The 12,204-nt window shown below is 42.2% G+C and overlaps 1 protein-coding gene across 1 annotated transcript in view; it reads right to left on the reverse strand.

Moving 5' to 3' along the window:
* The window catches only part of CTNNA1 (catenin alpha 1), a 274,271-nt gene that overhangs the window by 40,403 nt on the left and 221,664 nt on the right, over positions 1-12,204 (reverse strand). The window contains exons 13-16 of the mRNA XM_089657034.1: positions 9,488-9,639; positions 7,710-7,820; positions 4,644-4,825; positions 4,451-4,556 (exon numbers count right to left, since the gene is read on the reverse strand). Coding sequence (XP_089513160.1) covers positions 4,451-4,556; positions 4,644-4,825; positions 7,710-7,820; positions 9,488-9,639 — 551 coding nt within the window. The remainder of the gene's footprint in view (positions 1-4,450; positions 4,557-4,643; positions 4,826-7,709; positions 7,821-9,487; positions 9,640-12,204) is intronic.

The raw sequence follows: 12,204 nt of genomic DNA on the forward strand, positions 1-12,204 counted from the left end.
TTTTTTCCTCTGCTGACTTTAATCTCTCCTATTTGTTACTTTGGGAGCAGGAGTGATCTAACCAATTCCACCACTACTAAGAACCACTGAGAACCCCCACAAATACAGTCCTCCCTAGTACTCAGGAGTGCATTTAGACTGCAGCAATAACATCAGATGTATCACAATAAAAAAAAAGTCCCACCGCTGCTCATGGCAACTCACCACCACCTTTCATGCTGGCAGATCCATATCTCACCATCCCAGAGAGCACTCAGTCCCAGCTGTTGCCGCTGAGCCCAACTCCTGATGAAATTAGTTGAGTTAATGAGGTGTCAATATACAGTCAGGTCCATAAATATTGGGACATTGACACAATTCTAACATTTTTGGCTCTATACACCACCACAATGGATTTGAAATGAAACTAGCAAGATGTGCTTTAACTGCAGACTGTCAGCTTTAATTTGAGGGTATTTACATACAAATCAGGTGAACGGTGTAGGAATTACAACAGTTTGCATATGTGCCTCCCACTGGTTAAGGGACCAAAAGTAATGGGACAATTGGCTTCTCAGCTGTTCCATGGTCAGGTGTGCGTTATTCCCTCATTATCCCAATTACAATGAGCAGATAAATGGTCCAGAATTCATTTCAAGTGTGCTATTTGCATTTGGAATCTGTTGCGGTCAACTCTCAAGATGAGATCCAAAGAGCTGTCACGATCAGTGAAGCAAGCCATCATTAGGCTGAAAAAACAAAACAAACCCATCAGAGAGATAGCAAAAACATTAGGTGTGGCCAAAACAACTGTTTGGAACATTCTTAAAAAGAAGGAACGCACCGGTGAGCTCAGCAACACCAAAAGACCCGGAAGACCATGGAAAAAACAACTGTGGTGGATGACCAAAGAATTCTTTGCCTGGTGAAGAAAACACCCTTCACAACAGTTGGCAAGATCAAGAACACTCTCCAGGAGGTAGGTGTATGTGTGTCAAAGTCAACAATCAAGAGAAGACTTCACCAAAGTGAATACAGAGGGTTCACCACATGATGTAAACCATTGATGAGCCTCAAAAACAGGAAGGCCAGATTAGAGTTTGCCAAACGACATCTAAAAAAGCCTTCACAGTTCTGGAACAACATCCTATGGACAGATGATACCAAGATCAACTTGTACCAGAGTGATGGGAAGAGAAGAGTAAGGAAAGGAACTGCTCATGATCTTAAGCATACCACCTCATCAGTGAAGCATGGTGGTGGTAGTGTCATGGTGTGGGCATGTATGGCTGCCAATGGAACTGGTTCTCTTGTATTTATTGATGATGTGACTGCTGACAAAAGCAGCAGGATGAATTCTGAAGTGTTTCGGACAATATTATCTGCTCATATTCAGCCAAATGCTTCAGAACTCATTGGACGCTGCTTCACAGTGCAGATGGACAATGACCCAAAGCATACTGCAAAAGCAACCAAAGAGTTTTTTTTAAGGGAAAGAAGTGGAATGTTATACAATGGCCAAGTCAATCACCTGACCTGAATCCGATTGAGCATGCATTTCACTTGCTGAAGACAAAACTGAAGGGAAAATGCCCCAAGAACAAGCAGGAACTGAAGACAGTTGCAGTAGAGGCCTGGCAGAGCATCACCAGGGATGAAACCCAGCGTCTGGTGATGTCTATGCGTTCCAGACTTCAGGCTGTAATTGCCTGCAAAGGATTTGCAAAGTATTAAAAAGTGAAAGTTTGATGTATGATTATTATTCTGTCCCATTACTTTTGGTCCCTTAACAAGTGGGAGGCACATATGCCAACTGTTGTAATTCCTACACCGTTCACCTGATTTGGATGTAAATACCCTCAAATTAAAGCTGACAATCTGCAGTTAAAGCACATCTTGTTCGTTTCATTTCAAATCCATTGTGGTGGTGTATAGAGCCAAAAGTGTTAGAAATGTGTTGATGTCCCAATATTTATGGACCTGACTGTATATTAGACATCTAGGGTATCTCAGGGTCTCCAAAGGCTGCTGTCCAAATCCAGAGTAAATCATCTTTAATACTCTGCCTCTTCTAAAGCCATGAAGCCACACCACTTTCCTGGACTTTTGGAGTAGCTTGTCACTTTCAAAATTACCACCATCCGTCACATGGGCTGTCACCTGGGAAGTCACATGAGTTGACACAAGGACGCTTTCACCGTCCCCTTCTCCTCCAATGCCACAGTCTCCTGCTCCCGGGGGGGGGGGGGGCAGCCAAGGCTCGCCGACCCGCCATCTCTACCAGGGGCACAGGTCCGGACTCGACCGCCACTGAGAGCACCACCAGGACGCCCGGACTCGGAGCTGCCGAGATTCTCCACTCCTGCCCAGGTTCTCAGGTAGGACAGGGCTCCAGGTGGCTGACAGGGCATATCAGGACAGGGCTGTACACATGGCTAGCTGGCGCCTTGAGCTCACGGCGCCATGTTCGGGCCCCTCCCCCACAGTGGTGATCAAACACCACCAAAAGAAAGCTCTATTTGTGTTAAAAGAAAAGGCATACATTTTGTTTGGGTAAAGCACTGCATGACCACACAATTACCAGTTGAAATAGCACAGTGCTGAATAGCAAAAAATGACCTGGTTATTAAGGGGGGTAAGATGCCCCAAACAAACCATTTCCATCACCAACAGATGTGCCAACTGGAAATGCTGCATAAAGTATACATTGCTGAGTTCCAGCAGCAGGACATGGACTTCCCTTCTCATAACAAAATTCTGGGAGGTCTGCTCAGCTATTCACACGAAGCGTTGTATTCTGAGGAAGAGTACAAAGCATACTCTGATCAGCTGCGGTAAAGAAGTGGGTGAATGATTGGACAAGGTGGAAGAGATGGGCAAATGATGTCACTATCGACCACAGAATACACAGCTACCTGTGAATGGGTGAGCAGAGCTGTTTTGGGAAGGGAGCAGGAAATTCCCATGCCACTGTTGGAACATAAAACTGCATACTGTATATGTAGCTGATGCTACAGTTTATACAACGTGCTCAGAAGGCACATTGGTTAGTGAAGCTAATAGTTTGTTTGGCCTAGCTTGGCCCAAACAAACCATTTATGCATCTTGCACATGAATTTTGTCAATTACTGATGTTTATACTCAAGATTTTGTTGACAGAAAGGTCCTAAGTAAAATGTTCCACAAAGACCTTTCGAATTCAAGTGTATAGGTGTATAAAAGGTGTGTATGTGTATACTTGCGTAAAATTCTTATTCATCTTCTTTTAATTGCCAGTTTAAATTACTGCACTCCAACGTAAAAGTTTCCATTTTTTTTCACGGCTCTGTATACATTGCTGTTCTGCTGATCTTTACGCAGCTGTGCGACAACAATGCACCTGTATTCAGATCAGTAAAAAAGTGGCTTTTTTTTTTTTTTTTTAGTCCTGTGTGGAAGAGGCCCTAAAGTTACAGAAAACACTACGTTTGGAAGAACCCTCCAAGCAATCCCTGGTTAAAGCCCAAGATCAACAGTTCATCAAAAATGATGAATCCTGGGTGACATTTATATTGAATCTTGAATAAAAACAGAAAAAAAGTCCACAGAGATTCCAGCTTTTTGCCTGCTGAATCCTTAACCCTTTTGCCCACAGGTCCTGCTGACAGCAGGGGGTTTTATACACAATCTAGGGGCTGCAGCCCCTGGGATTGTGTATAAAACAGACTGGGAGACTCCTGCCCGTCAAGTGGAAGCAGTCAGGAGGCTCCACTGCCACCGATTGTTTCCCAAGCCTCCATTTCCAGTAACCCACTCCCCCCGCGGGCCTCCGCTTGCCCATCTGCGGGCTCGGGGAGAACCACGGTGGATGGGGAGAGAGGAGAGGAGAGCAGATGAATGTCTGCTTCCCTCCCCTTCCTTGTGTGACCTGGAAGGCAACGTCACAGCTGTCACTTTCCTGGCTAGAATAGCGGGGGAAACATGTATTGCAATGTGGTTTGCATTGCAATATATCTAATGGATCACAGAAGAGAAATGCAGGGTCTTTTAGCCCTAAAATTCACTTTAGTGTGATTTTACTGAAATGTTGCATTTCCTAGACCTTTGCAAGAATATGTGACATAAAAAATTGGAACAACCACTATTTTATTCTCTAGGGTGCCGGCTTTCAGAAAATATATAATGTTTTGGGGTTTTGTGTAATCTTCAGCTCTAAAATGAATTTTTAAACGTGTGCAAAAAAATGCAAAAACTGCTCTGCACATTTATGAACTCTAATTCTCTTTAGTTAATAAATGTGGAGTTCAGAATTTGAATTAAAAAAAAAATCTTTAAAAAAAAAAAAAAAAAAAAAAAACATTTTCATTAGAAACCAATAAGTAAAATGGCATAATATACTGTGATAAATTACACAAGCAGCTTTATCTGCTCTAAAGTATACTGTTATAATACTGCTGTGCATTATCTCTCTACTGCAGTAGAAAGTACTTACATGGTCAGCTATGGTGCGCCCCAATTTATCCATTCGTGACCCAGCTTCTGCAATCTTCTTTGCTGCACTAATCACATCTGATGTATTTTTAAGTGGTCCTTTTCCTCTGTTATAAAAGTTAAGCATGTTGTAGCTCATATGCATAAACTGAATTGTGTTTTAAAAATCTATTTTTTTGATCCTCACAGCATACCTAGTAAAGTCTGTCATCTCCATCATTATCATGCACATCTGCTTAGCCAGAACGATGATATCATTTCCGCTGTCATCCCATTTTGATACTTCAGCATCCAGTTTACTCTTTTCTTCTTGAAAGCTAGCAACCTGTTCTGCAATTTTAGCTTTCTGTTCTTGCGGAAGTTGAGCCATGATTGCCTACCACAGAAAAGAAGCAAAGCACATTATTAAAACACAGGCCCAATATGGCAGTTTTTTCTATTTTCTCAAATATACATTCTTCCACAAAGTTATTCAAACTAAAAATCATTTGTACAACCCATTCACTGCATATGCAGGACTATACCAGAATATTTTATCAAAAAGTTTATATATTTAATCTCCAAACAAAAACTGCATTATAGAGCGGTAATCCTGGTAGATTTTGAAGCCCTACAATTGGTCCCCAGAAAAAAGGGATCAGGGTGTTGTGGCTGCATTTTTTAGTTACCAATGTGGGAGAGAATATGTAATGTTTCACTACCACAATCGTAATTCTTATGTTAGCAGCAATGGTGGGTTTTACACACAATGTGTGTAAATCTGAGACACTATTTGCTGTCAGAGAGAAGTGATAGTTGCCCGATTGTTTCCACACACCCTGGCTACGTTCTTACCCCTGCTTGTTTCCCAGACTTCATGCTCCCATCTGCAGACTTGGGATCAGCATGGTGGGCGATGCCAGATAGAGAGGAGGAAGACCAGAAAACATCTATTTGCTCATATTCTCTATTTTGTGAGCACTGCTTGCGGTCATTTTCCCTAGCTGTTGAGGCTGGGGATGAGGCTAATGGAGCACAATGTGTGCTCTACTAGCTTCAAAGGAAAGCAGGTGAGACAAAACATCCAAATGACCCCTGATGTTCCATTAAAGAGAACCTCTACATAACACAGCATCACAGAGCCTCTGCGACTAAGCTTAATGGAGTGAAACGCTTAAGCAGACCAGATGAATTTTGTTTCAGATAACATTAATAAATGATTTTGTACTTTTACTTTTTGTCCTATTCTCATTCACTGCTTAGGGATGCCCCATGGCCTGCGAAATGCAGACAACAACTAGGCAAACAGAACTGTGCCAACAGGCCCAACAATGACAAGGGTCAACAGACCCAACTTCAAACTGCTGATGCAGGACCCAAAAGCAGTACCCACAGATGACTGGAAGTCCACCTAGTAGAGCCTTTAAAAAGGTATGAACACAGGACACGGTGGCGGCCATATAGAGCTGGGCTGCAGAGGCCTGGTGCCAAATATCCAGAAAACTCCTTGGAATCTGGTGGTGAGGAAGTGTAAAAGTGCAGAAGATTTGTCCTCAAGAGTGAGCTCTAGTGAGCAGCTGCCTTATCCACTGAGCAATGGTGGCTTTGGAAGCAGGATGTCCCTTGCAAGGTCTGGAGGATAGGAATAATAGGGAATCAGTCTTCCTTATCAAAACTGCTGCTTTGAGGTAGACTCCTATGGTTCTGACTAAGGCCAGGCAGTGAAGATGATCAATTTTCTCTGGGCGCTTTGCAGAAGGGCATAAGGCTCCTTACAAGGGACAACCACCAGCTCAGACACTTCTGACAGGCGTGATTGCAACCAAAAAAAGATGCTTTGCAGCAGAGGTCATCTAAAGGGATATCCCTGATGGGTTCAAAGGGTGGGCTCTATAAAGGCAAAGAACAAAGACACGGTCCCTGTGCAAGATACAGCTTGGCTAAAGGATTTGACAAGGGATAGCAAAGCCAAACGTTTTTGAAAAAAAATGGACAAGGCCAAAACCAGTCCTTTCAGAGTACTTAAGGCCAAATTCTGCTTGAGTGCTAACTGTAGGAAGGCCAGAGCATGAGGCACAGAGTAATCTCTGGGACTGATATGCCTGTGTTCACACCAGGCAGAGAAGGGTTCCAGGTATGAAATGGAAGTGGTTTTTCTTGCTTTTACCAAAGTGGAAATGAAACAATGAGACCCCCTTTTTTTGGTCCTGGGCTTCAACAACCTCGCTATTAAAGCCAATGACTGAAAGGCAGGATGGAATAGATGGCCCTGTGACAGAAGGTCTGGCCTGTTAATAGACAACCCCTTTCCCCTTCCAAGTATTTTGAGCTTATCCATGAACCAGGTTCTTCTGGGCCAGTTTGGTGCAATGAGAATCCCCAGCTTCTTCTCTCTTGCTCTATTTTGTACAGCAGACAAGGTCAAATTTGCACTGAGGGGAAGGCATAGATTCAGCTGAATTAAGTGGATTTTTAATGGCATCCAATGCCACCACTTGAGGGTCCTTGGACCTGGCCACAAACCAAAGTGGTCCCCCACCTCTGATATATCAGGTAGATCATTAATAAAGGGCAAGCTCCTTGATCTAGGCAGTGGTAGCTGAGGCAATCTGCTTTCCAGTTGTCCACTCCTTATATGTGGATAGCAGAGATTGTGCAGTGTTGCAAAGCCATCATATTGCTTTGAGTTCTAGGATGTTGATGGGAAGCTTCGCTTTCATTGATGGCAAACATTCCTGGGCCACGAGAGACTGGAACACTCCTCTTTGTACCCAAAGGGGCAGGGTAAGATTGAAGAGCAACAAGGGCGACAAAGCGGAGGCTTTTGCGCACAGCAGAAGTGAACTTACCCACATCAGCAAGCATTTTGTGTGAAGCTGCGGCTTCAGATGTATGGGTGAGAAATCTTCTGCAGCCTCTTCCATCACTGCTCCCAAGATACTCTTCATTCCCTTTCAAATCCACCTGTGGACAGAGCCCTCCACTCCCTTGTCATTGGCTTTGATTGACAGCAGCAGGAGCCAATAGCTCCCAGTGCCCCAGCAAAGCCTGAGGCAGTATTACTGCAATAGGGCGGACAGGAAGCAGTTAATTGTACACACCTGCTACTTGATAGAATGTGTATGGGTAGTTACTTTATTTCCAATACATATATCTGGTTACTACGCCTAACTAGTGTTTTTTTAACTGGCGAATGACAAATTGCATTTGTAACACTGTTGATGTAATACTTTGTTTACAAAAAAAGGTCGACTGTGTGCACTGTACATTTGAAAACTCACTCTTGCACTCTGCCCAGCAATTAGCTGGTCATCTTCAGTCTGAATACTAGTTCGACTCCTCACATCAAAATCTTCAGTCTCAAAATCAGAATCATCCAACTCTTCAGGTGTCTGTAACAAAACATTTTATTATGATTCTTATGCTGTCCAAGATGACATGAAATAAAGTTATGCATTTTCTCCTATTTTCCAAACTACACAGTTTATATCTTCAAATGGAAAATCAAAGCTTTTGCATTTGAACAATTTAAAATTTAAGTGTTACTAAACCCACAACAGTAAAATCATCCCATATACACAGTAAAGCATGCTGGTTACACTCACTGCGGAACTTAAGGGGTTAATACTCTGCATTGTGTAAATAGGATGTTTGATACTGTCTTCTTTGATCCTCCCTTTCTTCAACAGTCCCCATTTCATCTCCTGATAGAACAGAGCCTTGGGGGTAGCTGAACATGCTCAGTTTAGTGTGTATTGCTAGAATTTTTTCTTTTTCTTGGGAGGGTGCATGTGATTAGCACAGGGCCAATCAGCACTGTCCAGACAGAGGGTCAGGAGTCCTGCAGCCTCATAGGACAGTGAGAGGAGAATGAAAACTCCTCTTACAAGCTTTAACCAGTACTCGATGGACACTGATATAAGTCACAAGACTGCTAACTGCTGATGAGAAAAGGTATTTAGTAGTTTGTTTACTAAAATAACTGCATTTCCATGTTCTGTGTAAAATCAGATATAGTGAACACACACACACTATAAATAGGGAAAATAAAGCTCTAGGACACAACAATGCAATGTCTATGCTACAAAGAGCTCAACATCTTCAAACATCACACCATACAAAGTTTACTTGTTAATCTGTAAGGAATATGGGAGGATAACTGCTGCTGTAAACACTAAAACAGTTTGTGGTCTGGTAGTGTTCCCCTTGCCTGCAACTGACCTTTTTCTTTCCTCCCAACATCTCTTGCCCTTCCTTTTCTTCTCTCCTTGCTTTCTCTTCCTCCCCCTGAGCCTCTCTCGTTCCTTTCCCTTCCTCCCCGAGCCTCAAGAGGACACGTTTATTTTTAATTTGGTCCACGGTCCTCCTAGTGGTGTTGAGTGTCTATCAACTCTCTGCCTCGAAATAGCATTTCCCTTGTTTTCCCCAGGAAGGAGCAGTCTTTTTCATCTATGATTAATACTGGCTGATCTCTGCTGTCCAAGACCCCTGTTGAACACCTCCTGACAACATCTACTAGCCTGTGTGGTTTATGTCCCCCTTTTTGAAGCATAATGAATGGATTTATTATGCTCTCTCTTGTATTATTGTGGTTCATATATATTGTTACATGTGCCTCTAGCCTTTGGTGGTTTCTTTCCCGCTACTCTTTTATATGCTAGTCCTCAGGCTACTACTGACTGGATTCGTACATTGACTACTGTACTCGATCCTTGATTTCGGAAAAATATTTCGATGAGCCACTCTTTTGTAATGTCTGTAATTGTTTGAATTTTTTTTTTTTTTTTTTAGAATAAAAGTATATGGTCAAAATTTAGACTGACAGACCACTGTCAGGTTGTCAAATCATTCCACAAATTCAACAAACTTTGGTACTTTAACCAAGTGGTGAGAGAATGGTTATTTGTCTAGCCAAAGTTTACCTTTCATATAAAAAGAACAATGGCTCAATCGGGAACCTAAAGTGTGATACAATAAACTATAATTTAAGCTGCAAATACTTTTGATTTACTCTTTCATTGTTCCCATTTGCACTTATTTCTCAACAGCAAAATCATACCCGTATCATCAGTACGGCCTTGCGAATATCACGAATACCATCATACACCAGTCTAGATGCATCAATAAATTCATTTTCATCCATCGGTTGGTTGGGGTCTCCACTAAGGGCTTCCACTGCTGCTTCAACTTGCTCTGTGAACCGCGGCATAACTAAAAGGAAGAAGGCACAATTGTCACTACATGTTTGGTACTAATTCAGAGGAATTCATAAATAGTGTCTACAACACTCTGAAGGATTCCATTGTGTGTCCACACGAGAAATGTAGGCACGGTCAACATATTTATGTACCTGTTGGAATACCGCCAGAAAAGTGTTGTGTTTTATTGAATTTCTCTGACATTCATTTCAGAGTATTGGGTTTGTATGTGAACGAAACGTAAAACTAAGCTTACTAGCCATAAATGTGTTATTTAAGATCGGTCAGCAGAATTCATAAATTCTTGACTTCTTTGGACATCCAAAAGCTAATCTGGTTCATGGTTTTGGAAGTCAAATAAGTCCCCAAACACATTACTCCACCTTGATTTAACCTGCTTTATGTCTGATAAAGAGTACATTAAACCAGTGTTTCTCAACCTTTTTTCAGTAAAGGCACCCTTAAATTATGGACAGTCCTGAGGCAACCTGTAAAATTATGGACAGTCTTGAGGCACCCCATTCTAAAATGTGAAAAAACTATTACAATAGTTTAATATAACGTAGCAACATCCACACATGTAGGACACCCAACATTAGACGTAATTTATTCTTGGTACTGGTACTGAATAGTATTCCAGTGTTTCTCTTCTCCCTCAGTTTTTCTCCATCACTGAGCTAATGTGACCCCAGCACTGATGGAAAGGGGCAGGGAAGGGTCAAACTAGGATGCTGTGCAGGCAGCTGACATTCTCATCAACTGATTATGTCATTGGTTGTCAGGACAACAGCGGCTAGGTCATAATGGTGCACAATGAAAACCTGTTGCTTTGTGTAACTAAAAGGCAGGCTTGTTCCTCCCGCTGGCTTGTATACACTTTTTGGGCAATTTTTAGACATTTTGCCAAGGCACCCTGGTTGAGAAAGGCTGCATTAAAAAACACATTTACTTGCCGCACGCCAACAGTGCATTTACTGCTTGTGTGTGACACAGCCCGGCAACATCAGGGCACATTGAGTTTCTGGTTTTCGGGCACACGTGCGTGCACTACCTGTTACTCTGTGCTATGACTGGACACAGCAGGCGTTTGTCAGCAGGTTGCAGCCAATGATTTTGGCAGTATATCAGCTGATCATCTGTGGCCAATCACAGCACAGACCTCGGTGTGTTTTTATATTTCAATATTTTTATTGAAAGAAGATCTACAAAAACAAGAACATAAAGACTTAGCCCACCTACAGGGTGAGTAGAGGCAAATAAATAGGTTCATAAGTGTATAAGCACGTAGTAAATATCAATCAAGAATTTTGCTAGCAAAGAAAATACAGCCCTCATGTGGAAGCAAATGTTCCACTGGTCAGTAACATGGGCAGTTTAGTAACAAAAAGCCAAATAAACAAGAACATGACAGAAGAAAAAAAAAAAAAAAAAAGAAGAAAAGAAGGGGGGGGGGGGGGGAAGAGGAGAGAGAGAAGGAAAAGAGAAGAGAGGAAAGAGAGGGTCAGCCACACTCCCATTAACCTCCCTGGCGGTATGATTATTTCAGATTTTTGGTGCTGAAAGCGGTACCATTATTTTGCATGGAAATATGTATTTTTTTTATTGTAGGCCTGTCATTTTTAGGAATAACTCACTGAAATCTGTCCGAACAAGAGTCTAGTAAACATTCCGGATATGATAAAACTTGAAACACGAAATCATAAATTCTAATTTAATAAACAATCATAAAAAATATTATAATAAATTTAATTCAATAATATAAATCAAACTAAAAACACTGAAATTTGAAATATAGTGCCAAGTTCGCACATCGCTGAGCAAAGTCGCAGAATCGTTTTCAGTGTCTGATGACGAATTTCCCCACAAATCATCACTCAATTCTGCAAGTGGTTTGGAATTACTATTGCTGTTCTCTAGCTGGTCTAAAACAGATTTTGACCTAAAGGGACGCTTTTTGGACGCCATGGACTTTTCCCAGTTTCCAGGCAGAAAGAACAGTCAAAATGCAGGCAGGGCACAGGACAAAGCAGTAGGGACAAAATGTATGTGAAATTCTTTAAACAGCAATGTTTTGCTATGTAATAATCGTTTACAAAAAAATGAAATGTTTTAAAACTCAAATTTGCCGCCGGTTTCGGCCCCCCCGCGTCCCGACGTCACAGGGACCGGAACACGGAAGCCGGATGCCGACATCGGCCGGAGGAGATGGCCGGGGACGCTGCAGGGGACACATCGCGGGAGCGAAGGACAAGGTAAGCGCTGCAGGGAATCCCTGAGCAACGCCGCATGGTAAGCCGCAAATGTAGCTCGGGGTTACCTCTTGTGGTACTGAAAAACTTTACCCCGAGCTACACTCGGGAATACCGCTAGGGAGGTTAAGTGATAGAGATTTACCTAATCCATGGTTCCCATGTGACCTCAAATTTAGAGGTATTATTATTAACGATACTCGTAAGTTTATCATTTATCATGATCCAATTAAGTTTTTGCAGAATTTCTAACGGAATAGATGACGGTTTCCAACGTCTAGCTTGTAATTCGTGCTGGTACAAAATAAAGAATTTAACTGATTTCTTGG

The sequence above is a fragment of the Staurois parvus genome, unplaced genomic scaffold (assembly GCF_062004578.1).
Source record: "Staurois parvus isolate SC_StPar_1 unplaced genomic scaffold, SC_StPar_1.0 ptg000958l, whole genome shotgun sequence".
In the NCBI taxonomy this organism is placed as follows: Eukaryota; Metazoa; Chordata; class Amphibia; order Anura; family Ranidae; genus Staurois; species Staurois parvus.